General features: G+C 32.3%; 1 protein-coding gene across 2 annotated transcripts in view; it reads left to right on the top strand.

Moving 5' to 3' along the window:
• WDR72 (WD repeat domain 72) overlaps positions 1 to 27989 on the top strand; it is a 270383-nt gene that overhangs the window by 106874 nt on the left and 135520 nt on the right. For both annotated transcript variants that reach the window (XM_031955230.1, XM_031955231.1), the window contains exon 15: positions 3292 to 3494. In XM_031955230.1, the coding sequence (XP_031811090.1) occupies positions 3292 to 3494 (203 nt within the window). The remainder of the gene's footprint in view (positions 1 to 3291; positions 3495 to 27989) is intronic.

The raw sequence follows: 27989 nt of genomic DNA, 5'->3' as shown, positions 1-27989 counted from the left end.
GTATTATTACTTATGCAATACTTCATTTTGATTTACTTTAACAAACATTTGATCAGTGTTTACTATATTTCTGATGCTGTGCTGGAATTGAAATAACCCATAGCCTCAGATACAACATGAACAAAGATAAAAAAAAAAATGCAAGATATGTATTTAAAATAAATAGAAAATTATTTCAGAAGAGTGAGACCATTAATGACTGAAGGGAAGAACAAAATCTTTTTTTTTTTTTTAATTGGGATTCAAAGAGGCAGAAAGGAAGTGGGAGCATGTTCTAGGTATGAGGGTTAGATATATTCTTCCAAGGCCAGGAGACAAGAGATAGAATGCTGTTTTAGGGGAACCATGTATATATATACTCATTTGATTCAAAGATGGAATATATGGGGAGTAATGTGAAATAAATCTGGAGATGAAGCTAAAAGTCAGATTGTGTATGGCTGTGTTATGTATGGGCTTAGTGGAGAATGACCCATTTAAAAATCAATATGACTAATGTTATAAAATAAATAGTATGTTTATATATATTAACAAACTTATAAAGTGAAAATACTTGTATATAAATATATACATGTATACCTGCTTCATGCTGAAGATAAAGAATATATCACTAAAATGAGATATCTTTGAAAGGAAAGAGGTATACATATATATATGCATATACACATATCTTACACATATGCATATGTAAATATACAGTTCATATTTTAATTATATATATAGGAAAAATAACACTTAGATGCCACACTTAAAATTTATATGTCAGATTTGTGAAAAAAATATGACCTACATTTAAAGCACATCTGTATGTATATTTTGGAGAAACATTGTAAATGTGTAAAAGCATCTTACAGAATTCACATTGCAATAACAAAATAACCATGCACTATCAAATCAAGTGTTTTTTTTTCCTTTGAGGCAATGGGGGTTAAGTGATTTTCCCAGGGTCACTTAGCCAGGAAGGGTTAAGTGTCTGAGGTTGGATTTGAACTCAGGCCCTCCTGACTTCAGAGCTAGTATTCTATAGCGCCATTTAGCTGCCCCAGGTGTTTTCATTTTTACACTTATACTTTTTCTCAGTGTCATTTAGGGGATGGAAATGCTTGCTGTTTCTTATTTGGTTAGCTATTGAAGAATTTTTTTTTTCTTAAAGAAAAAAGTTTTTATCTATTTTGACTAATTTAAGAGAGAACATTGAATTTCCTTTTTAAAAAATACTTGGAAGAACAATTTCTTTGTAAGTTTTCTTGGTCATATCGATTTTTTTCATAAACGAATGGATGAAGGAAATGTTATGAAAAAGATGGAGACATTATGAGACTCTTTGATTCAAGCCAATATTTTATTCACCTGGAAGTTGATGTACTTGTGTTTTGTTTCAATTAAAAAGGGGGAAAATTATACTGACTATGTTGGGCTACAAAAGACACAGATTTGTGCAGCCAAATAGTTCCCTAATGGGGATGCAGTAAATCTGAATTCAAATCTGGTCTTAGATACTTTCTAGCTGTGTGATCCTGGGCACTTAATTACTTTCTGCCTCAGTTTCCTCTCTTATAAAATGGAGGTCATAATAACACCTGCGTCCCAGGGGTGTTATGAGATTAGAATGAAATAATATTTGTAAATCACTTAGCATAATGTCTAGCACATAGTAGGAACTTAATGAAGCCTATTCCGTATCTCCTATGAAATTTTACAAATGTTATTAAGTGCTGTGATATGGGATTTAAAAAATTACCTGATGGCCAGAAAAAGTCAGGTTCAAGATTTGCTTGTAACAGATGCTAGCTGAAAAAAAAAGAATAAGCTACTTACCCTTACATTCCTCCTTCGTAAATTCTGAGACTTATTTTACAGAGTAGTTAGTTATCTTATCACCTACATTGATCAAGAGAGAGTTTACCCGTTGGAAGTTCCACATGCCAATGAAATCGTTGATACCCTGCCCCCATATAGGAAATATAATTTACTATCAGTAAGCCTTGATAATGCTTTATCCTCTATCTAGGTTTTTTCTCATTTTGCATATAAAAACCAATTTGAAATAAACTTAGTTTCTATTTAAGGACAAGATTAATTTCTTTCAATTGTGTCTTTACTCAGCAGGATATATATTTAACGTGGTATTGATAATCCAAATGAACCCATCTCTGATGAGATATTCTGGTCATCATTAATTCATATTTATTGAGATCTCCCTGAGTGCATGTCATTGTGTTTTACAAAAAGACTTAACTGCTTGTGAGCTACTTTCTACAAAAGAAACATTTGTTGACATTCCATTTTTAGATTTGTTCCTTTTTAATTCCAATAAAGCCCCTGCTCATTAACTTATGAATATGTGTAGTCCCTAGAGCACAAGTTCTTGACCTTTTGTATGTCATTCAGCCCTTTGGTCTAGTAACTCTACTCTAGTAAGACCTATGGATCACATCCAGATAATGTTTTTAAATGAACAAAATAAATAAGATTATAAAGGAAATGGTTAGAAAAAATACATAGATGTGTTTATGTTTATGTATATATATACATGTATGTGTGTGTGTGTGTGTGTGTGTGTGTGTGTATACATTTGTATCTATAGATCCATCTATCTAGTTTAAGAACTGGGGGTTAAGAACACTTATTCTAGAAATAGAGCAGAGAAAGGAATCAAGGAAATATTACATTTTTTTTCCCCTTGTCTAATCACAAATTATAAAGATAAGCAACTGGGATGGTTTTGTTCAGACAAAATTAGTGTGAATAATTTAAATGATATAGACAGAAAATGGAAAAAAAGAAAAGTTGTAATTGCATTTTTTCATTTACTTCAGCTCCTCATTTAAAGTGAATGTATTTGTGTTTGGAAACAAAAGTTCTAAATTTGATAAGTCTAGTGAGACATAAAATACAAACACTTAGAAGAGCAAATTCATTGTGATCCCTGCCGTTTGACACTTGAACACTAGGGGGCAGCACTAAAATATTCTATTATTGTTTGTTATTGATTATGCACATACTGTATACTAAGTGCCAGGTTTTATTGTTCCAGAGTATTGAATGTCCCATTGATCTCTGTGGGTAAAGATGTATGTAGAGGAAGGCAGGCATTTCTAGACCATTGTTTGTGCTTTAGTCAGAGGATGCTTTGAAAGGTTCAGAAGCACTTTCCATCCTGCATTTGATAGTGTAAGAAATGAGAGTATCCCATTAACTTGAAGCATTATAATTTTCAGCTGCTGTGGACTTTAGCGTTGATAGGGATTTTTCACATAATTGTGTTTTCTTTTCTGATCACTTTTCTAGGCACTTTGGAAAGATATGAAACAGGAGAGAGAGCAAGAGTGATTCTTAATTGTTGTGAAGATTCACAGCTTGTTAAGCCTGAGCCTTTGCTTGCAGTTGCTTCAGAATCATACAAGCACAAAAATGCAGAATACAGATCCTCCAGTTCCTCCCAACTTGGCACCTTGTCTTATCCTATTCCTCATGCTGAGTCTTTACCCAAGGTAAGTCAAAGCCTGTTGTCTCACAAGGCCAGTAAATAACGTAAGTTTGAAAAAATGTAAAGTAATAATGAATCTGATTTAAAATATTAACACATATCCAGGAAAATTCAAAGACTTGATCATGCCCTATATCTCATCACTTTTGCCAAAGTATTTATAACACTTTGAAATATATATATATAGAAAGATATTGTGAGGAATACCTTTCTATATTTGTCACCAGCATTTAGTGTACACTTTCTCGAAAATTAAATTTCTTTTTATGATCGTGATGCCTGAGCAAACTAATTGTGAATTCTGTGCAACAGAAACTCCTCAATTTAGAGAATAATTAATGTCTACATTCCTCAATTTGGCCCTTGTTGTCTTTTAACAGAGACCATTTGTACTTGTTTCTAAATGTGAATCTTTAAAAGCTATAAAAAATTATAGACAAAAGTGTGTCAAACATATCTCTGTAAAATATATTCAGCCTTGATGGGTTAAAATCTGGTTCCTGTATCTTAGCAATGCTACCTATACATACATATATACATACACATACAAACCATGTATCCATAGAAACAAAATTGTTTACATCAATATAGGGAGCTGTCAAGCTACTCAGGGAAAATTTTGATAATAAGGATTTTTTTTCTTTCTAATACCTGTTGAGTGCGTTAATTAGCAGCTCAGTTAAGTAACCTTGAAATACTGGATTTATTTAATTTTCCTTGATCCACACTTTACAAAAATAATCAACAACAACAAAAAAAGAAAAGAAAAAAATAGAAAATACCAGAACAAGCCAACTCTAAAAAGACACCCAAGAAAATAGCAATAAGTGTTGAACTAAATGTTGGCTTTTCTCAAAGAAATGGGGTAATTGAGAAGTAAAGGATGTAGATGGCCAATCATTGAATTTTACTGGACTAGCAAATGATAAGTACTCTTGCATTAATGTCTGTTTTTGATAACATTCCAATTCTTTTTATAAATTTTATAAGTAGAACATCACTTTGAGATAATAGAAATAAATCTTAAGTCTAAGATATTATGATTTAATGCAGGTAGTTAATTAGAATTGTTGACTTTATTTTTTTTTGCCATAGGGATGATGTGTTTCTTCTATATTCAGCAATATGGTCGAATAGAAGTAATTCTTGTATGGTTCAGTAGAAAAAGCATGGTATTTTGAATAAGAAAATCTAAGTTACAATTCTCTCTGTGTCACTTATTATGTGCCTGACCTTGGGCAAATCATTAAACTTGTCTATTCCTCAGTTTGTTCGTCTATAAAATGAGTTGGAATAGATGACTTTTACAGTGTTTTCTTTCTCTTATCTTCTGCTCTTATGAATACTAGAATACATAAAAAATGAAAAGACTTTTGGAAATAATTTAATGGTCCATGGATCACCTCCCTCCCTCTCTCCCTCCCTCCCCTCTTCTCCCTTCCTTCTCTCTTCTCCCTTCTTCTGTCCCTTTCTCCCTCTCTCCCTCCCTGCCTCCCCTCTTCTTCTTCCCTTCCTCCCCTTTTCTCCCTCCCTCCCTACTTCCTTCCTTCCTTCCTTCCTTCGTTCCTTCCTTCCTTCCTTCCTTCCTTTCTTCCTTCCTTCCTTCCTTTCTTCCTTCCTTCCTTCCACCCTCCCTTCCTTCCTCCCTTCCTTCTACCCTTCCTTCCTTCCTTCCACCCTCCCTTCCTTTCCTTCCCTTTCCTTCCTTCCACCCTCCCTTCCTTCCTTTCCTTCCCTTCCTTCCCTTCCTTTCTTCCTTCCCTTCCTTCCTTCCTTCCTTCCTTCCTTCCTTCCTTCCTTCCTTCCTTTCTTTCCTTCCTTTCCCCTAGGAACTAGATTCAAATCCCACACCTGCCACTGTGTGAGCTGCCACTTAATTCTATTGTGGCTCAGATTCCTAAATTGGAAAATGAGGCAGTTGTGTTAGACAGCTTCTGAGGTCCCTTTCAATTCTAGCTCTAATACCCAATAAACTTTAAAAAATTTGAAATTTAAACATACTTATATTTTATCATCCTTTGCTTTATCACAGTAAGTAATAATTTAAAATATATGTCATAAATGGCATATAGCTTTGTTTCACTTTTTCTAAGTTTCAGAGAAGTGGAATGGTACCATCTTGATTTCCCTGACTCCTATCCCGATATGTTCTTTCTTATCTGCTGTTTTTATACATAACAACTATCAGAAAAAAACTCACTTTCTTTCCTCTGAGTAAAAAGAAAATTATAAATTCAAAGTGCCCTTTTCATTCAATTCTTTTTTTTTTCTTTTATGTTATTAACTGAAAAATCTAAAAATTTGCTTTTAAAATTCCTCAATTTGATTTATTAGGGATAATCCTGCTGTTTCTTTTCTCTATGAATTTTGCAAAATTAGACAGTCGTTTGCTTGATACAAGGAATGCATATGTAGATGCAGTGTCTTTCATTAGTGTTGAATGGTCAAAAAGGAATTTGGGATTTGAGCCACTTTTTAAAAATATCACTTCATTTATGTTTTTGTTATACTTTTAAGTTCCAAACTTAGTTTCTCTGCACCCTGAAATACAGAAGGTCACAATGCACGTGCACACACACACACACATACATACACATACACACGCACACACACCCCATACTATATATACTTCTATTTATTAGTTATTTCTCTACATATGGATAGTTTCTTCCTTCATAGATCTTTTATACTTGATGTGACTATTTATAATATTCAAAATTACTTAGTCATTCACTGTTGCTTTTCCAATAATATCACTATTACTATATACAGTAGTTTCTTGGTTCTGCTTGTTCATTCTTTGTTACTTCTTGGAAGTCTTCCCCATGTTTTTCTAAAGTCAACTAACCCATCAGTTCTTATAGCACAGTAAAATTCCATTACATTGATAAACCACAGCTTGTTTATCCATTTCCCATTTGATGGGTATCCCTTCAATTGCCAGTTCTTTGTCATCACAAAGAAAGCTGCTATGTACATTTTAGAACATCTGAGTTCTTTTCCTTTTCCCCATCTTTCTCAAATAGACCTAATAATTGTATGTCTGGGTCAAAGGGCGTAATTCCAGGCTCTTCTTTAGAATGGTTAAGTTACAGTGCTACTGACAGTGTACCATTGTCCCGGTTTTTCCACAAACTTTCCAATAGTTGTCATTTTGTCCTTTTTTATTTTAACCAATATGATAATGATAGGTGTGCGATGATATCTCAAACTTGTATTAATTTGTGTTTTTCTAATCAATAATTTAGGATATTTTTTCATATAACTATATATAGTTTGATTTCTTCATAAAAAAAACTACCTGTTTATATTCTTTGACCATTTGCCAGTTGAGGAGGATTCTCTGAAAAGAGAGGCCCAGTCAAGTTTACAAAAACAATATGTTAATAATAGCCTTCCTGGAACCACAGTGTATGAGGATTACATAGCATGTAGGACATGTGACAATTTCCTTCCTCTTTAGTTTACTCTATTTGTCCTTTCTTAAAATGCTGTATTCACTTTTTCTCCATCAAATCTGAAATGACTTTGGAGAAGACAGAGGAAGAAGTGCCATAGGTAAATTGTTAAGTAGGCTATATGAAAAAATAAAACCCAAAAACTAAAGAATGGACTTTAAATACCCAGGAGAGAAAAAATAAAGCACAAACTTTGGAGTAAGGAAGAATTGCTTATTTATCATAAAAGTATAAAAGGGTTAGTATATTAATAATGGAAAGTTGCTTTTCTCTTTTTCTCTTGACAAAGCTAAATTTTATTTATTGTGTTACAGTTAAAGAATATATCTTAGAATAACTTCAGGATGTTGTGGAAGTATTATTTTTACCATAATATAAATGAGGAAGCTGAGATTTGAAAAAGTTGTATGGTTGAAATTCATATTGTTGTGAGAGAGGTGGGCAATGGCACAAAAATAGGACTCATCCGGATGAGTAGTCCTATTTTTGTGCCATTGCCCACCTCTCTCACAGCAATATGAATTTCAACCATAACAAATTTTCCTGATAGTTTTTATTATAATAGTCAATATTACAATTATAATATTATAATAGTCAATATTACAATAGTCAATAATAGTATAATAGTTATAATAGTCAAGTGAGATTAATATATTTAAAATAACTATATATTACTATACAGTCTAATTAGAAGCTAATGTTATTAATATTACTTGTTTTTGCCTTTCTTTGTGTCCTTAGTACTTAGCACAGTCCTGGACAGATAATGCATGATTAATAAATGCTAATTCACTGCCTGACGGACATATTGACATTACAAAAGTTAAGCAACAAAATTCTTTGAATAATTAATTTATCATGGCTAATTAGAAAAAAATCAGAAGATCCAGTGTTTCTTGTCTTTCAAACATTGGTGACCTAGTTATTCAAATAAACTCAACTAAGCTGATCTAGAAAAATTAGAATTTAAGAACACTTTGAAAAAATAAAGCTGGGTCCATTGATGCTATGCAATTTTTTTTAAATCCAGAAGACAAAATATATAGTTAGATGAAAAAAAATTATTTTCAAAATAAAATTATGATATCTACTGATTATTTTTATTGAAAATATATTTACATTAAGAGAAAGTATAAAAAGTTAAAAATTATTAAAATAATTTTTAAAATAAATTTTTACAGCCTTTTTTTCTTTCATCATGTGGTATCCCTTTATCTCTTTCAAAGAGTTATATAATATGACAAAAGGTGTTTTTTGATTGATTGATAAATTAAAATTAACACATTAAAAAAGCCTGAACACGTGTGCATTGTATTTCATCTATAGATGGCCTACTTCCATGAAGGGGTAGATTGAGAGTATCCTCTCATATTTCTTTTTTCCAAATTCTTTTTAATCTTTATAATTTATTGTTATGTATATAAACACTTATTTTTAACAGCAAATATAATTTGGGGACAATGGCAACTTAATTGTCACTTTTTGTAAGATTTTATTTTCTCTTAAAAAAAAAAAAAACACCATAGTGTCTATAATTTCTGTGGAAAGGGCTCCTGGGTCACAATTATAGAGTGAATAAGATTTTTCCATATTGTAATATGTATTCTAATAATGAAAACTTTACCTTAAAGATCTTAAGGTTATGACTTGTCTGATATATGATGAAATATAAAAAAAGTCATGTCCTAAGAGTAGATATGAAACTGAGCTTCATGAGGCAAGGCATTTTGCCTCATGGAAATTTTGGTTTCTAACTGTGTATTTATCTCACTTATTTATATACTAACTGTGTGCTCCACAGATTTTTAATGAATGCATGATGATCAGTTTTTAGTAGCATGGTGCTTTGTCCAGAAGTTTTCATCTTCCTCCACTTCCTGTTTAAGAATATGGCTCAAATTTCTTAGATTGACTTATATTTGTCAAATCACCCTCATCTATTTTGGAAGCCTTTTGGAGAAAAACTCATGAATACATATCACATGTTCCAAAAGTCTTAAAAATAGCATTAAGCTTTAATAGCCTTAAACTGCCTGAACACTTTTGAGATCCATTGTATGACTTTTATCCAAAATGACTTTTCTTTTCTGGTATGTGTGTATGTGTGTATGTGTGGGGGGTATTTTTTGAAGGGTAGGGGGACTTTAGTATGCACATATCTACATATATCATATATATATATATACATGTATGCTTCTGAAAGACAAAGATAACTATCTTTCTGTCTGTATCTATCTATATTTGTTCTTTTAAGTAAGGAGTGCATTTGAATTTAGATTGAGTTTTCCAAAGACAACTTGTACTTATCATTGACCTTTAACTGACCTGAGTGTGAGGTCTAAAGTTCTTTTTGGTGCCATTTGCTAAAAAGTCTTATTAAAGCATTATCCTGCTGAGCATCTTGCAAGGCAGATGGTGCACTAGTAGGCTACTAACACAAAAGCTGATCTTACTATTACCTTATCAACAAAAAATTAGTTATAGCTATGTGTATATATTAAGAGATTTTAGAGTAGAAAAAATATGCAGAAAGAATAATACTATAACCAAGAGGTCTCAGTGTTTCATTTACAAATTGAACATTGAGAATAAGGATATTTTAATTTCATTGTAGCAGTAGGTGTTTAATGTTGTAGAGAAATTTGTTGGTTTTTTTTATTTGTGTTTTATATGCAACATTCATTTTACTATTGACACATTGGAGTCAACAATAATGAAATGTAACATGTTTTTAAATCATTCACTAAAACATTCCAATATTTTGACTCTTTTTTTGAGGTATACAGTAGTCATTTTTTTCCCTTTTTCATTTGCTTTTTTAACTTTTTAAAACAGCATTTCATTTCCTTTTTTAAACTTGAAATCTATTAGAACCATGGCTTTCTAGAGCAAGAAAAGTTTTAATTAACCAATTTAATATGCTCTTTCCCCCAAACACCTCTACATATTTTCTAAGAGTCATAAAACTATAAAATAGCTTATACATTTGCATTCAATGATGTTGATTCTCTAACTTAATGTATTAACAATATCATTATTGCTGATATTTCTAAATATAGGAATAAACATTATCAATTCCTGATCAGAAGCGATTAATGGCCTTCCACATTTTATAGCAATTTGAGGCCATGTCTAGGTACATAATTTCACCATATACAGTTTAAGAGAAAAATCATCTGCTTGGATAGTTGCCAGGCATACCAAATTTTAGTCACTTTTGTTTGTGAGAGTAGTTTTCTAGTGACAAATGTCACTTTCTACTTCTTGTGGAAAAATACATGAACATTCTTTTAACCTCTTCCTTATTTCAAAGGATCAAGAAAATAATGAAAAGCAGATTGCAGCTTTGTTTCTGAGACAAGCATATAGGTCTCAGAGGTAGTGTCAATAGTCGGGGGCTTTAATGCAATGTTACATGACCAAAACGTCTGCCCATCATAGGGAAACCAGCCCGAATATCCTAGCATGACTTCAAAGACTTCTCGTATCCAAACATTTGTGGCCATGTAAATCAGAAGTCCAAAAGGAGAATGCTCGTATTTCATGGTGCTCGGTTGTTTTAATTCTTTCATTGTGTTGCACGTGCCAGTGGGGAGTGCCAATAACAGAAGGGCACTGTTCTGACTCGTGTGACAAATGTAGTTAACACAAAGATCCATATTAATGTTGTCAAGTTCCCTTGACGTATTTAAACAGATTTTAATTATTTTCAGCGTCAAAAGGCCTGAAATATATAGCTTAATAGTTCCTCAAAGAAAGCTTACTTAATGTGTGAATGTAAAACCTCTCATAAAAATGAAACTTTTATATTGGCCTTAGTCATTGACATAGGTTATTCATCAAGTCAGCAATTTGTGTGGCAAAGTGCCATTTGAATAGTGTATTGTTAGAATACTTATGGTCCACTTGACAAGGGCTCTTGCTGTAAATAGTGCAATTTGACTCCAGCTGTTAAAGAGTGGCTTTGACAGCAGCCCAATAGAATGGAGATGCTTTACTGCACCACAGAAAAATCAATATTGGGTTCTTGTTCCTAGTAACCTGCTCTTTTCTTTTCTGTAGATTTATACAAGACCATCTAGAGTTTATAGGTGGAAGTTTAAATATTATTTTAAAAGTGATTCACTTTTAGTTTCAAATTAAAACTCATGATAAATGGTAGAAGAGCAGAGTTTTCAAATGCAGAAGTATTAAATAAAAGGATTTCCTATCCTTGCCTCCTATTTAGTCACAATTATAGTTCAGCTTTATATGGATCCTTGAGCTGGAATAGCTAAGAATTGAGTATAAAATATGAACTGGAGCATTGTGTGGCTTGTGTATTTAGCCAACACAATTATTCTTCATTCTGACTTTTTTTTCTTATCAGTTGATCGCCTGTGACCCTCCCATGAATTCTCTATATACCTTTAATACATGGTAGGGTTCTTTTGTGGCGGTGCCCATAGCAACACCTACAGATGTTGACAGTCTGTAGTGTTATTGCAGGCTTTCCCAAAGCAGACTCTTGCTGCTTTTGAAGAGTTTTCTAGCAGTATTCAGTAATTTGAGGTTGCTATGATACCTAACTGGTAGCAATAGATATTGAATCCCTGGTCTTAATTACAGTGGAATCCATACAAGACCTCTTAGTTGATTAGACTTCTCTTGTTGTGCCTTTATAGACATCATTAAAAATTCAGCGATATTATGCCAAATAAGAAATGATGAAATAATGTGTTGGGTCTTTACCTTCAAATATGATGTTCAATTTTAAACAGTTTTTTTTAATGATATTGATATTTTTAACAATATATACTATTCTTAGGATTTGTAGAGATATCCTTAATTAAATCTTTTCATCAACTTTTAATTTTAATTATTTGTCTACTTTTTCTTTAGTTAAAAATCAACTGTATATAATCTAAGGTAAGGTATAGATGGGGTAATTTCAAAAATTTGAAAAGCTAATTTCCCTCTTATGTCTTAGAAAAAAATACAAAGCATAATTAATGTGCTACAAATTCCTATTGTTGTGTTAGCTATTTTTAAAAGTAATTCTTCCATTACTGATCAACTATGTAGTTGAATTTGGAGAAGGAATTGCAATTGGAAATCCTAATGCTACTAATATCTTTTTGACCTTTAAGACAGATTCAAGATCTGTGGTATTAGTTGTCCTTGCCACTTGTTTGTCATAATTTAATTCTGAGAAGGTCTTTTTATTTAATTTTAAAATCCTTAATGTTATTTTTATAAGTTTGGGAAAGCTCCCCCCAAATTATGCCCATTTTATTTTCCTAAATCTCTAAAGATTTAATGCTAGTTTTTTTTTTTTTTTTAACTTAGATAAAAAAGAGCTGTAATGCTGCTGGGATTTCACTAGGGGAGCTAAAGGTTGCTTCATGTGTGTGTGTTTGTATGTTCAAAAACACACTACTGAGGAAGGACTGGAGAGATTATTTTTGAACATTTTCCTTGAAATATGAGAAATGTTGCTAATCATTATTAGTGGTATTCTTCTAGTACCAAAGCTATGAATAAGAGGTAGAAAGTGTATGACAGTTTTGTCTTTGTATGTATTTTAATCAGTTCCTTTAATAGAAATTATGAATTAAAGCACTCAGCTGTTTGGGTTGGAACTTTCTCATTAATAGTATTCCTTGGATTTTCAATTATTTGTTCATATCCACAGTATAAATGTATCTACCTATGTAGATATGCCAATTATTTTATTTTTATGCTATTTTATTTAATAAAAAGATTTTAGAATTTCAAGTAAATTCAGGCAAAATGCTCCATGTAAGATCCAAATACTTATTTGTTTGCTTTAGTTAAAGTAATTTTCATCAGATTATGCAAATCAAAGATATTTAAATCTGGTGGTGTTGATTCACTAGCTAGTTTTCCTAATTAAATGTAGTCATTTAGTTATTGCCTTAGAAAAATTACAACAGCCTAGATAACGATTATTTTTTTATTGTGAATGATTTATATTTCTTCCTATTCCCTAACAAATTAATGTCTTGATATTTGTAGGAATAAGATATGAATATCATTCGTAAGAATAGAAGGTAAAATTGGTAAAACATCACATATTGAGTCGGCTAATAAAGGTTGGTTAGGTGTGGTAGGAGAAAAAAGTAGGAGAATAAAAATATTTCTTCTTGAAAGCTGGTAATATCACTTATTGACTAATTATACCATTTGGGTTCATTTGAAAAGATCCCAGTAGTATCACTACTTTTGTACCAATGACTTATCTTGGAACTGGTCCTAGGAGAGCAACATACTCTAGGAAATAACAGAAGCAAATCTTAGGGGGGAAAAATATTTATTTTCATGGAATATTTTTCCATTGATTAAAAAAATGCCCCTTTTTTCTTTGTTCTCTGAAAGCAATTTGGCAATAATAGATAAAGACCTACTAAGAAATAGATCCAAATCATAAATTATTCATAAGTTTACAAGTAAGCTTCCTTCTTAAAACTTAAATTTAAAGAAAATTATAGATAATATTCAGACGACTTTTGGATCCTAAAATATAATCAGAATATCAGATATGTATTTTAAAATATCTGCCTTTGTTTTTAATTATTACTTTGAAATCTTAAGTGAAATTATTATGTCTTTAAGTTCAGGCTACTTGACTTTTGTGTGGTTTTTACATGATATCTATAAAGAAAGTGATTTTATTACTCATAATGAAACTCATGCCAGCTTTTTTCTGAGAAATATATTAATACTTTAAATAATTTTATTATCAATAATATCATATTTACATATTATAATAATGTTTACCAAGCAATTTATTTACATTATCTTATTTGATCTTCACAACAGCCCTGTGAAGTAAATCTCTTTATTATTTCTATTTAACAAATGACTAAACTGAGTCTCGGAGTAAAGTTATTATTTGTTAATTCATGTATTTACTCTCCTTCAGGTATATAAAAACTTCTAGTGCCTCTTTCAGCAGAAATTTTTTATGAATCTATAGGACTAATAAAATTATCTCCTTACTTCCAGCTTCTTCCCCACTCCAAATCATTCCTTATTGCCTAATTAGATTGATTTTTCAATATTGCTCACTATTGCCATCTAAATAAACTAAACACTTCAAACTTGGATTCTAGACCTTTCATAACTCCTCAACTTTCTAAACATCTGAACTTATATTGTACGCTTTCCTTCTTCATAACTAACATTACAGCCAACTGTGTTAATTTTTCATGTTTTTACACATCTCGCTTTTTTCCAGCTCATAGCTTCATCTATACTCTTCTCCTATGAATGGCATGTCTATACTCCTCCCCATCTTGGCTTTTTCAAATTCTTTAGACCCTTCAAATACTACCCTTTCCCTTATGCCCTTGGTTGTATTTGATCTTGCTTGCCTTGAACAAAGACATATATTTTATATATTTCTCACTATATTTTGCATTGTCTTTATTGGATTTTAACGTGTTGTATCTCTTTCCTCCACACTAACTTCCATCCTCATCCTAGATTGAAAGATTCTCTTTTAGGAGTGGAACCCTGTCATCTTTGTTTTTACCTAAATGTTTATATAATGTTTTGCACATAGTAGGAACTTAAGTAATAACCTTCGAGTGATTAGAAAGAGATTACTGGAGACCACTATGCTAGCACTGAGCACAGAACATTATTGTTTGGCAAATAATGAATAAATTTACAATGAAAGCTTATTGCAGTTGAGATTTACTCATATTTTTAAACTTTTGTTCTGGCTCATAAAAGATAATATAATATGATAAAATATACTAGTTTATTCAGACGGCTGAGTCAAAACATGGCCCCAGGATTTACCAGATGTATGATCAACTACTTTGAATAATAACTAGATTTTTGCACTCAGGACAAGCAGAAAAAAATATCCTTGTTGCCAGTGATAGATAATCTCTCATTGGTGAATAGGGAATAGAACACTACCCCTATATAAAAACAGGAAATAAATGATTAAGAAAAACATAGACCATTTATACCGGAATGAAACCTATTAGGATGGCCACCGTGTAAAGAAAGGAAAGATAGTAAAATAGAACTGGGGGAAACTTTATCCTATTCCAAAATCTGATTGCTAAATTATTTTATTGCTAAGTAGATGCTAAGCTCTGATGTCTGTAGATTGCAGAAGACTTCAAGTGCTATTAGAACTCTGTCAATTTGTGTCCTGGGATAAGGTACCAATTATGAGCTCTAATTAGGGCATCATATGATTATGTAATTTTAAATTTATATATTATATAATTATACTGCTACTTATATATTGTTAAATACATTTCATTTATATTGAACATATTAAAATATAATACTATATAGTAATTCTATAATAACTTTTTATTTCTGAGTCTCAATTTCTTCCTTTTCTTATAAGAAAGTGTTAACTTTTCATGTCTATCAAGGAATAATTTAGAGCTAGAAGGGAGCTTGGAAATCAACTAGTTCATATGCTTCATTTTCTGTTTCTATATTGTAGTTTCAGTAGAATTTAAATTCCTTGAAGGAAAGTACTACTTTCCCTTTTTCTTCTCTAGATCTCTTGCACCCAGTTTAGAGAGCATTTCTCATAGTAGGGGATTAATAAGCATTTGTTTGATTTGTATTTGGTGGAAACTGAGATCTATTGAAGCGTACCTGACTTTCCTGTATTACAGTCTCTATATAATAAAGTTGTAATTTGAACTTGTCTTCTGACTTGGAGTCACTTTATTTTTATCGAATTTTTTTGAATGTTAAATCTGTTTTATTATTATTATTATTAATTTGGTAAATATTCACAAACAAAAAGTTCTGTGTATGTTAAAAAAGCATGGAATTAACTGCATTGGAGAGGAAACAATGAATTCCTATTAAACATAGCTTTAAAAAATTGATAGGACAAATCCAGCATAGTAGTTAAAATGTCCTCATTGTCTGCATTTTTCTCTAAATATCTTTCTGTCCTCTTTTAAGTATTTTAAAATGTTTTATTGATTCTCTTTTCTTTTTCCTATTTTTTGACATTATTATTACTATTCCTCTTCTTGCATTGGGTCCCTTCCCCCATACACACACAAACATTAAAAGTTTTTCTTTGTGACAGATACTCGTAGCCAAGCAAAACAGCTCCACATACTGAAAATAGCTCTCTTCTGCACTTGTAGTTCATCACTTGTTCTTGAGCCACAGTTAAGAAAGTATTTTAAACTTGTAAAATATTATATAACTGTTATATGCTATTAGAATTGTCTAGGAATTGGAAGACATAACTATCCTGAGATTTAAGAGTGGTGAGTTCTAATCTTCACGTTCTTTATCTCTGAAAGGAAAGTATCAGAATAAATGATCTTTCATTTCATAGCTTTCTTTTGCTATGTTTTTTTTTCCAGTTCTGTTATTGTGGGCCTCTTCTTCTTTCCTATTTATTCTATATCATTGTTCCTAATTTAAATAATGTGATTGATATATGAAATGTATTATGATCCATCATGTGTTATGATATGTAATATGTAAACAAAATTATGGAAAGGTTCATCTTTACCATGCTTTGATTATACTTTTAACATTAAAAAGGGGCTCCCAGTAAAACACACATACACACACAGAGACACACACACACACACACACACACACACACACACACACACACACCCACACCCCTATACAACCCTCTCTGGTAGGAGACCTGGAAAATAATCTTGAGTCTACCAGTAGCCTTTTAATAATGTGCATGTCACTTAACATAAAATACTTAGAGGGACACCTGGGTTGTACAATGTACAGAATTCCAGACCTGAAATCAGGAAGAATTCAAATACAACCTCAGACCTTCCTAGCTCGGAGCAAGTCATTTAACCCAGTTTGCCTCAGTTTCCCCATCTGTAAAATGAATTGGAGGAAAAAATAACAAACCACTTCAGTATCTTTGCCAGGAAAACTTCAAATGGAGTCACAAAAAATTAAACCTATGAGGTTATCTAGACCAACTCTTCCGTTTATGAGAGGAAAAACATTTTTTTTCTTATTGAAATATTTATCATCTGGGAAGGCCTGAAACTTTATGGGCAATTTCAATTATTAAAGCCGATTATCTATTATATGTTACCAACTAGTCTTAAGATTGCTAATAGATGTATCATCCTTCTTGTTTTTGTTTTGTTTGTGTGTTACTAATAATTTTCTATAAAATTATCTACATACTTATCTATAAAAATAAACTTTGGGCATTATTTTCCAACCATGTTCATTCCTCCCGGGTTTGCTGTGATGGTTTTGGAAAAAAAACAAAAAACAAAAAAAAAAAAACTGCTCATTGGACCTCCTGACCAAAATACCTATGGTTCAGGAATTGGTGTTGGCTGTGAATTATCTTACTGAAATTTTCCAAGAGTGAGCTCCATAAGTTACTGTATTAGGTCTCAAATCATTGTCTGCTTCACTGCCCCTGCTAGTCCACAACAGAAGGCCCATTCAGGGGTCATGACCTGACCTCTTTTGCCTTCAGCTGCTGTCATGTAATTTTCCAAGCCTACTGATGCTTTGCCCAGTCCTAGCCTTTAACAATATTGTTTTATTCATCATTTTAACTGTTTGATATATGTGTGTCTGTACATCCATATACAAAAAATGATTATAAAAATAAATTTTGTTATTTTCCGAAGAAGTGGCATTTTATAGATTCACCTAATTTTATCCATATGCAAAATGGTATGCATTCAACTTCCAGGTGTATCGCAAGATTTTTCAGAGCTATGTGATAGACTATAGTCTATGAGGTTCTCAGTCACTTCATTATGCATAGATGATACATCATATCCTCTTAAAGCTTTCATGGCCCTCTTGCGGTTATCTAATTTCTCCTCAATAAATCATTTAATAGAGTTGCTTTTAATTCCCAATTTTGGATTGTGTTAAATTTTCTTTAAAGTTGTATTATGTAAAATTTAAGGTTCCTTTACTTGAAAATTAGGGCAGAAATGGCCAGGAATAATGGTGGATCTTCTGGATAGAAGAGTCTTAAGTGACATTTTTTTTTTTTTAATTTTTTTGTTTTTAAGGTATCTAAATCCCAATTAACTTTCTAAATACTGATTGACTGGATATGTAATCAAAAATATCTTTTAAAAAATTAGGCTAGGCTGTAGTAATATTTTTAAAAATTTTAAAGTCTACTAATATTTTAAAATAATTATAGTAAATTATAAGATGTGATTAGTTATAAAAAGCATAGTGCAAATAAGAGTTTTGCTTCTGGACATTGACAAGGATTACTAAAATGCTTCTTTGCTAGTCTATTGGTCTTCTACTAGTCCACATACTTAAGAGGAGAAATCATCCCTGACCACTCTCTCTCCCACTCCCAAACTGTTCCTTGCTTTGTACCAGGACCAGTTTTTCACTCAAAATCTATTGGAACAACATCAAATTAATCCCCTCTCACAGTGTGATTGTATTCTTGTCCCAACTGGACTGTTCATTACGTTATTGTAGTCCTTCTACCTTGATGTGGGTTTTCCCCCCCCAAGGTGAAACTATTTCTTGATAGGCTCCATGAAATGTTTTTTATCCAGGTATCTATTAGCACAAAAAAGTTATATAAATAACTAGTCTAAGCCTTATGTTGTTAATCTGTACCATATTCTACTTTGGCACAACTACTAATGTTATGATTGAAACATACATGACAGCAGCTGAAATCTGGTAGTTATTTGGTCACCACTCCACATAGCACACAAATACATCTTTTCATTTTAGGTTAATGGGTGGAGCAATTCTAATGTAATTTCAAATAAGAAATGCCATTAAAATGTATTTGTGATTTTAGTGGTTTAAAGAATTTTCATGGAGATCAATAGCTCATTTGCAAGAATTTTTACTAGTTAAATAACTTGGTCAGTGTTACCTAGCCATGATGCTTCACACTTGGGCCTTGAATTTAAGTTGTTGTTACTCCAAAACAGTGTCTATCCACTCTTCCATGCTGCTCAGGTAACATAAGATTTCCATAAAATCAATACCATATCAGAATCTAGCAATATATGTGTTGTATAGAAAGGGAGGGAAGGAGGGGGGGGGGGGCACATCAAGAAAGATGCATCTGAGAGAGAGGAAGGATGGTGGTAACCTTAACAGTAAAAAGAATTTTGGAAGAAGTCAAGGTTTGGAAAGATAATGAGTTCTGTTTTAGATCTGTTCCCTGGTATGATAACAAAGTACATAGAAGCTGTTGAGAAGAGCAGGCCCAGGACACATCCTTGGGGTCATCCATAGTTAGTGGACATGACAAGGATGAATATTTTTGACACAAATAATAGAGAATTTTGAAGGCAAAGGGGTTTGAACTTCATCCTATAGATAATGTGGAAGTCATGGAAAGTTCTTTGAAATCACTGAATTCTTAATGAGAAAAGTAGCAATCAGATTGATGTTTTAGGCAGATAACAATAGTGACTAGATGAAAGACCAAGAAACTGGAGGCCATTGCTTACGCCATTGTAGTCATTCCTAAGGGAGACAAAGAGTGTCTGAAGTGTAGTATATGTGTGAGAGATTTTAAAAAAGAATTTATAGGATTTGCTGGCTATTTGACTCACATATTCAATTATTACCTATATTTCATGCATGGATTTTTGGGAAAATGCTGATGCCATTTAGAAAAATTGGATCATGCAAAACAGAAGCTGATTTTAGGGGAAACAGTGCAAATTTAGTTTTAAAATTAATGAATTTTGTCAGAAATAGCTTTGCAGAATAAATGAAACTTGCATGTGATTTTTGAACTACCTTTATGTGTAAAGAGAAGGGAAGAATTTCCAGGAAATTTCAATGGAGAGTCTAGAGAGACTAGAGTTTATATCCTGCCTAGATATTGTCAGTGTGACCATTAAAATATCACTTAAACTCTTGGAATCTTATTTATAAAATGGAGATAAGAGCATCTAATTGACAAAATTGTTCTAAATACCAAATGCGATAAAATGAGATGTATATAAACAAAACTTTATAAAACTTAAGGTATATAAATGTTATTAATGATTGACCAATTGTTTGTGTGTGGAGAGGAAGTGGGCAAATATTCTCAGAGGAAATGGTGCTCCAGCTAAGTTGTGAAGGAAGACAGAAATTCTTCAGACAGAAATGTGAAGAAAGGAAATTGTAGTTGTTGGTCCAATTTTAAAGGCCAGTGAGGTCATAAGTGATGTCTTGACTAATTTGTGAATGGGATTTAAGTGGGACAGAGTTGCCCAAAGTCACCAGTCTCACTCCCTGTTTCTGAGTCATAAAAGTTCAGTGACAGAATAAAAGTCAACATGATTGGTGATGGCTTAGAATTCAGTGGATTTCCCTGGCATCTTCAATACCTGACCAAGTTATATTTGAGGCAGTCACTTGAATTCTAAGATGATAAATTTTGATTATTTCTTAGTATCTACTAGGAACATTCTAAGTCCTTAAACAGGGATGTGATATGATGAAAATATTATTTTTAGGAAGCTTTGACTATAAAACATCTTATTTTAAATAGCAATTTGAAAAAATGAGTTAAATGAGTCAATAAGCTATGGAGTATGTCATCTTTATAAAATCTTTTAAAAATTCTGAACTTAGTACCAAAATTAGCATTTCTATGTACAAAATAGAATAAATTAGATTATACATGAAACTGATCATAAACTGGGAAATATCACAAGTATTATGTATGAATAAAATAAAATATTATTGCACCATTAAAAAGTGATGAAAATAGAAATCTGGACAAAGGAAAAATTCAGAGACAATTGGGAAGATTGTTATGAATTCATGGAGAGTGAAGTAAAAAGAACCAGGAGAATAATTTATATAATAAGAAAAAAACACACAAAAAATCCTGGAAAATATAAAAATTCTGTACTGTGCAATGACTAACCATAATTCTAGAGGACTAATGATGAACAATATTATATATCTCCTAAAAGAGAGGTGATAAACCCAAGATGAGGTTCTTCTTTTTTTTTTTTTTTTCTATAAATCCCCTTGAGCAGCTTTGATGAAAAATGTGAGAACAACTAAAATAGAAACACATGCCACTAAACCAGAATAAAGATCTCTGCAGGCCACATTAATATTATCAAAGTTTTATTATTAATTTTATTGTATTATTATTATTATTAATTTTGTTCAATATTCCCAAATGACATTTTAATTGAGTTTGTTTGGCACTTGGGAGTATAGAAGGCCAATGTGCATTTAACACCTCTGTTGTAGAGTATTGATTTTGAGAGGATATTTGAATTTGTAAAGCAAAATAAACTCTTCTCACATTAGTTTCCCTCATGCATAAATCTAAATCATAAAACACTATGTGATACTTGTTATAACAGAACATGAATTGCTGAATGTAAACAAGCAGATTTTTTTCAGGACACCCATTTTCCAGAAGATTTTCCTGAATAAGTCCAAAGAAAATTTTTTGATGACTGTGAGATCCTTCTCTACCCAGATCTTATCATAGGAAAAGGGAATCTCAAAAAAGTAATCTTCACTATTAAAAAAAATAGTTGTTTTAATAATCCACATTTTTTAAAAATGAAGTAGACTTTAAAACACATACAGTATTTACTTAGATTATGACATACAAATGTTCAATCACCCTTTGAATTTATCCTTCAATTTGTACTTATTGGTAAATATGTATAATGAGCAAGGAATTGAGTTCTTACTTATTATTTTTGGTGGAGAATGAGATATACTTAATTTGTTAAGCTTTCACCAGTAACAAGGTTTTTGCTTTGGAAAGTCCAAATGTTTTAAACCAATATTATCTTGTTGGTATACCAATATCCTGTTGTTATAGAACCATGAATCCTGACATCTCAGAAGAGTTAAAATTTATAATTATTATACTAAAGAAGATTGAAGAGACAAAAAATGGACATATGCAGTACATTAGCAATGATGAACTGTATTTTTCAGTCAAAGAAGCAGTGAAGAAGACATGTAGGGAATATATGTGTGAGTAGAAAGTGTCATGGACCAGTCATATGGACAAATGAAGAATGGTGCATTGATAACATACTACTATGACAATATGGCATAGTGGAATACTATGCTAGACTTGAAGTTCCAATCTTGTTTTAGATACTTGTGAGTTGTTAGAGTTTGGGAAAATCATTTAAACTCTGCTTTATCATCTGAATTAGTAAATATTTTAGAAAATGTGCTTGAGCCTGAGATCTAAAACAATTTTAAAAAAATTACACAATAGTAATAATACTATGAAATGATCTTCCTAGTGATGGTTCTAAAAATATAAAAAGAAATCAAAAGATAATTTGGATAAATTTATTAATGATAGGGTCTTACTAGTAATATCTAGTTTTAAAAGGAAATAAAACACCTGTCCTCTGTGTTTTAGGCACAGATCTACCAGAAACTAATGAATTCAATATAAATTAATGTCAAGCAAATCTGCTTAGAGAGAAAGAGGTGATGGGCAGTTTCCCCATTCTTTTGCAAACCTCTCTAATAGAATTCATTTTGGTATGAAAATTTATAACATTCCCAATACAAAGAGAAAATTCCACAGTGAAGATTAAGCCAAGGTTAAGAACTTAGATCTTAGAAGAATAGTAACCCTAAATGTTGGTATACCCTGGAAAATTAATTCTCTCAAACTGTTCTATCAATCCCTGCCTTACATGGACTCAGCCTTTTCAAAGATGAACTCCAGAGATACTTCCATTGAAGAAAATAAGTTTTCCTCCCTTTGTTGTTGTTGTTGTTGTTTTTTCAATTTGATCGTTACCTTAATCATCTGGATTCAGACTAATTGTCCTTTTTCCCATTTGTCCAGTGGAATTCAGAATGCATTAGCAAGAATCTGGAACATTATTTTGGGTGCTACATCAGGATAACTAGGCTCCTATTAATAACTTTTTGTAACAACTTGATCTTCTTGGGCACCTATAATATACCTTTCTATGGGAATCATGGAGGGTATTTGGACAAATGCATGATAGTTTCAGTAGCTAACAGTTAAGTTGAATAAATATTGATTCTTTCAAGAAGTGTGATATGATAAAATCTATAAGGTAGGTCAGATAAGTATATTATCTTAGTAGCAATAAGGAGCTACTGAAGTTTTTTGAGCTGGGGAATGACATAGTTGGGCCCATTCTTTAGGAGCCATATCTTTTTTTTGATAAGCTTTGTTAGGGATCGATTATAGAGGAAACAAAATTAATATAAGAAGACCAATTAGGAAGCTATTCTAATAATTCAGATGATCGGTGATGTTGGAACTACAAAAGATGCATTTTGAGTAGATTATCATTTCTCATCTGGATTGTGACAATAACCCTCTAATTGGTCTGCCTGCCTCAAGTCTTTCCCCATTCCAATTGATCTTCCACACAGCTGCCAAAGTCTGATTCCCAAAATACGGGTCTGGCATGTTTCTTCTCTCCTCAGTAAACTAATGACTCCCTTTTATGTCTACAATCAAATACAAGGTTCTCTGCTACTTAACACCCATCATAATTTAGCTCTAGTTGCCTTCTCCAGCCTTATTATATATTACATTCTGTGGATTGATTAAATTGCTTTTGATTTTTCCTCACATAGGATGCTCCCATCACCCACTTACGTTCCCTTTCAAAGTCTGTCCCCTTTGCTTGGAATGCAATTCCTTCTCACCTCTCTGTCTCTTAAAATCCCTATTTCCTTCAAATCTAAACTCAAACACTCCCATGAGGCCTTGGATTCTAATGCTTTCCCCTCCCATTATCTTGCATTTATTTACATATAGCTTCTGTCTCTCTACACATTCATACACATTCCTGTGTGTATGTCTATATGCATATTTTGCCTAACTTCGCAAAATATAAGCTCTAAAACATCAGGGATTATTTGGTTTCTCTCTTTGTATCTCTAATCCTAGCATAGTATTGAGCACAAAGTAAATGCTTACTAAATGCTTCTTGACTGACTCACTGATGAGTTGATTGGTTAAACAAAAATGGGACAATTTTTAAAGAAAGATGGCTTAAGGACACAAATGCTTAATTGTGTGTGTGTCTGTGTGTGTGTGTGTGTGTGTCTGTGTGTGTGTCTGTGTGTGTCTGTGAGAGACAGAGAGAGACAGAGAGACAGAGAGATCCTTTTGGCAGTCTGGTGAACCTTCTATACCTCTCCTTAGAATAATTACAACAGAAGCCAATTATCTTATAATAAAAGTTTGGAAAACAATTTTCCAAGTACACGGACCTACAGTTAAGAATTTCTGTTTTATTATATTCTTTAAAAAGTCATTTATTCATTAAAATGGCATTCATTAAGTATATAATGTTAATTTCACATTAACATATTTTTTATATACTTGTGATGAACAGTTTCTACAAAGAAGAGTTTGTACTGATAAGCTAAAGTGTAAAAGCACTACAAAGTAATGTAGCGATGACAATAAGGATATGGTTAATTCAAAAGCAGTGCCATTGTACTCATTGTTTGTCATTATTTGAATCTTTCTAGATAGGATTATGTTTTTTTTTTTTTAACATTTTCCCTTGGCCTAATCAGGGCCATTTCTTTCTGTTAAGAAAACCACTTTCTGATTAAGTTCCTTTTCTTTCAAGACTTACATCCTGGCTGACCTTTTGGGCAATTACAGGGCTTATTAGTCTGGTGTTAGAAAGCACAGATAATACCACTCACTTATGTGGAGTTGCCAAGAAGCAAAGGTGTTTGGAATAAGTCCTATTTGCATAACTGTTCTAATTACTTCTCTTCCCTAGAGTGGGAGTACCCAGTAACTCAGCCAGCATATTCTCTGTTGTCTTAATTAACAGTTCTGTACATGGAGTAAAGGAATGGATCTCAAGAAAATCCTCTTGTATGGATAGAAAATGTAAAAGACAAATCATTCAAAACGGTGTCTAAATTAGCTTTCTTTTGAAATAGTTCCATGTGTTAAAATATGATAAAGTTTGGTATACGTGTGTATTTGTTAAAGGATGCAATTTATAATAGTCACAATAGAATAAAAGACTGAAAAACATTTAAGACATGATTTACTCAAAAGTATATATGACTATCAGAAACTGAGGAATACTATTTCTGCATCTTGCTGAGCCTTTCAAAAGGAAACTTCAAAACAACATAAGAATTTAAGAGATGGCATTCTAGGTCAGATCAATAATCCATATAGCTCAGTGACATCAGTCAACCAGTCAATAAATAGCAACACAGTAGGGCAAGTACAAAAAGGGACCGTGAATTGTGCCAGAGCCTGGCCCAAGAGACTTTCATTGTCCCATGAGGATTTAAAAGTAGTTGCTTTGAGCTTAGCTGATTTGCTGATGTACTTTCAGACTGAATCTAGCTAGGTTGCTAAATGGCTGCAGATTGGATGAAGCCTGCACAATGAATTATTTGGACATGAGGTCCTTTTGGAAAATGCTCTCTGGGACAATCTCATGTCTACCAGGTTCTTGGGACCCCACACATGGGAAGTTGTGGGAGGCAGTTTAAGGCAATGGAAAGAACATTGATTGTGGAGTCAGAGAAATCCAGTTCAAATACTGTCTCTGAGGCTTACTATCTATGTAAATTTGGGCAAGTTCCCTAGACCTCAACTTCTTTATCTGTCAAATAAGCATCTTGGACTAGATGGCTAACTTTTAACTCCTCAAGGTTTTTCTCTGGATGTTGTATGCATTTTCCACCCACTTTGTGTAACTATGAAGTTTCCTTCATTAGAAGAGTTCTCTTTTGCTGTTGTTTAATGAAGTCCAGTTCCTTGTGACCCCTATTTTTGTGTTTTTTGGGGGGTACAAAGCTACTGTAGAGGTTTGCCATTTCCTTCTGGCTCATTTTACAGATGAGGAAACTGAGGCAAACAGGGTAAAGAGATTTGTCCTGGGTTCCACTGTTCCATTGAACCTTTTGATTATATGCATGTCACTTAACAGTGGATTCTTAAAGGGGCAGCTAGTACACTTAAAGGTGCAGTGGATGGAGCTCAGAGCCTGGAGTCAGATTTATCTTCCTGAATTTAATTCCAGCCTCTGAGAGTCTTCCTGATTCCAGCCTTAGTGTCTATTCACTGTGCCACCTAACTGCCCATACTATGTGCAACATCATAATGCTGAACAATAGGTGCTTAATTAATATTTGCTCTATTTCTCGGAGTCAGAATTTGAATTTCAGTGATTTTTATTTATTTATTTATTTTTAGTGAATCATGCTTTCCTACTTCTTGCACTGATATTTAGGTGGATGTAGAGTCTAGTAACTTTATATTTGTACATAATACATATGCACATATACATACTCTTATCCATATTTAGGTCTTAAGCAGGTACAAAAAATGGATCCTGAACTGTGCACCTAAGTATATGGGAAGAAGATACTGGCATGACTTAAATTAAGTGAATTTTACAGTATTTTCAATAATTGCAAGTTCCTTATTATTGTATAAGCTCATATTTTTAACATTAATACTCTCCTGGTGATGCTTTGTGGCTGATGTATAGGATACAATAATCACAGAAGTATCATAATGTCAGATGACCCAAATAGCTATGGGCAGATTTCTTAATACCTCATTCCCAGTTATGCTATCTAAGGAAGTTGAAATGAAATGTCAGTAAATGAAATTAGGAACAACAACAAAACCAGACCAAAGAGGAAATCCATGCTAGAGGCAATGTGATCTTTAAAGAATTGTAGGGTTACCTTACAAGATATTATAAGTAGAGAAAAATGCCAAAAGAGTCTTTAAAAATGATTGATTTTAGCTATCCTAAGTCTACCACTTAATACCTGTGTGACCATGAAAAAGTTACATAAACTCTCTGGGCTGCAGTTTCTTCATCTGAAACATTCATTAGATTCTGATTAACTCTAAAGTCTTTTCCAGCTCTGAATCTGTGAATATATGAAATAGAGTGTAGCACTTCAGCTTATAATGATTTATCTATGAAAATGATAAAGTTTATAAAGGATATATTTGACTATACAAAGAGTTGGCAAGAATTAGGCAAAAGAAATGGAGGCCTCAAGTGGTACATTGGTATAAATATTATATTAAAAGATTATGAAAAAGTATGGAAAAGCACAGTTAAGAATGTTATGGTGTGGTTAGTTTGTTTTCTGTACTGTTGGAGGGAGAACCCATATTAAGATTGTAATATCTTAAGTACTACAATCATGTTGATCTTGGATTTTCTGTTTACTTTTCAATGTCATTTGAGAACAGATTTTTTTCTAATTCATTAATGTCAGTCTGGAATGGAACATTTTAGAGGTAGAGTTTGGATTAGTTTTCTGTGTCTTGGTGCTCACTTGTTCTTTTTCTACCCACTTTTAAAGCCTCTAGAAATTTAGCTGTGTTAATTTGGTATAAGATACCTGATAGAACGTTATTATCATAAATTTAATTGGGCAAAAAAGAAAAGGGAAGGAAAGAAGGAGGGAAGGAAGGAAGAAAGAAGAGAAGGAGGGAAAATTGTAAAAGGGAAAGAAACTGAAATTGGACGATATTTTCTCACTAATCTCAGTTGATACTTTCTCCTACCAGGAGAAGTGACCATTTATTGCTGTCCTTGTTTCCTGCCTTTTACTCAGTTCTTTATTCAAGGCAGAATATTTCTCTTTCCTCCCTTTCCTCTCTTTAGTTCCCATTTCTTTTTCTTTAAATTACCTTTGGAATTTTTTGAAGATATTTTTGTGCAGGCTGCCCCACAAAAACCCCCACAACAATCTAAATAAGGTATAGCCTTTGTTTCTTTCTGATAAATATTCATTTATTCTTTCTAAGAACTTTGATTGGTGATAAGTTACTTGGAGATTTCATCATATATTCTTACATATTTGACAACAAAGTATGTTCCATATAGATCTCTACAGTATCTCAGGGAGTTACACAATGTAAAGTTACACAATGTAAATTTAATTTTTTATATCCTATAAATAGATTGAGATTCAGAGTGGGTTCATGACTTTACCGAAGTCCCAACCAGCAACAGACTGAAGGATTTACATAAAAGTATTATGACTCTTCAATTCAATGCTCATCCTAT

This window comes from Sarcophilus harrisii, chromosome 2, assembly GCF_902635505.1.
Source record: "Sarcophilus harrisii chromosome 2, mSarHar1.11, whole genome shotgun sequence".
NCBI classification, from domain to species: Eukaryota; Metazoa; Chordata; class Mammalia; order Dasyuromorphia; family Dasyuridae; genus Sarcophilus; species Sarcophilus harrisii.
The sequence above is the reverse complement of the archived record's forward strand: the minus strand, read 5'-3'. Positions and strand labels throughout refer to the sequence as shown.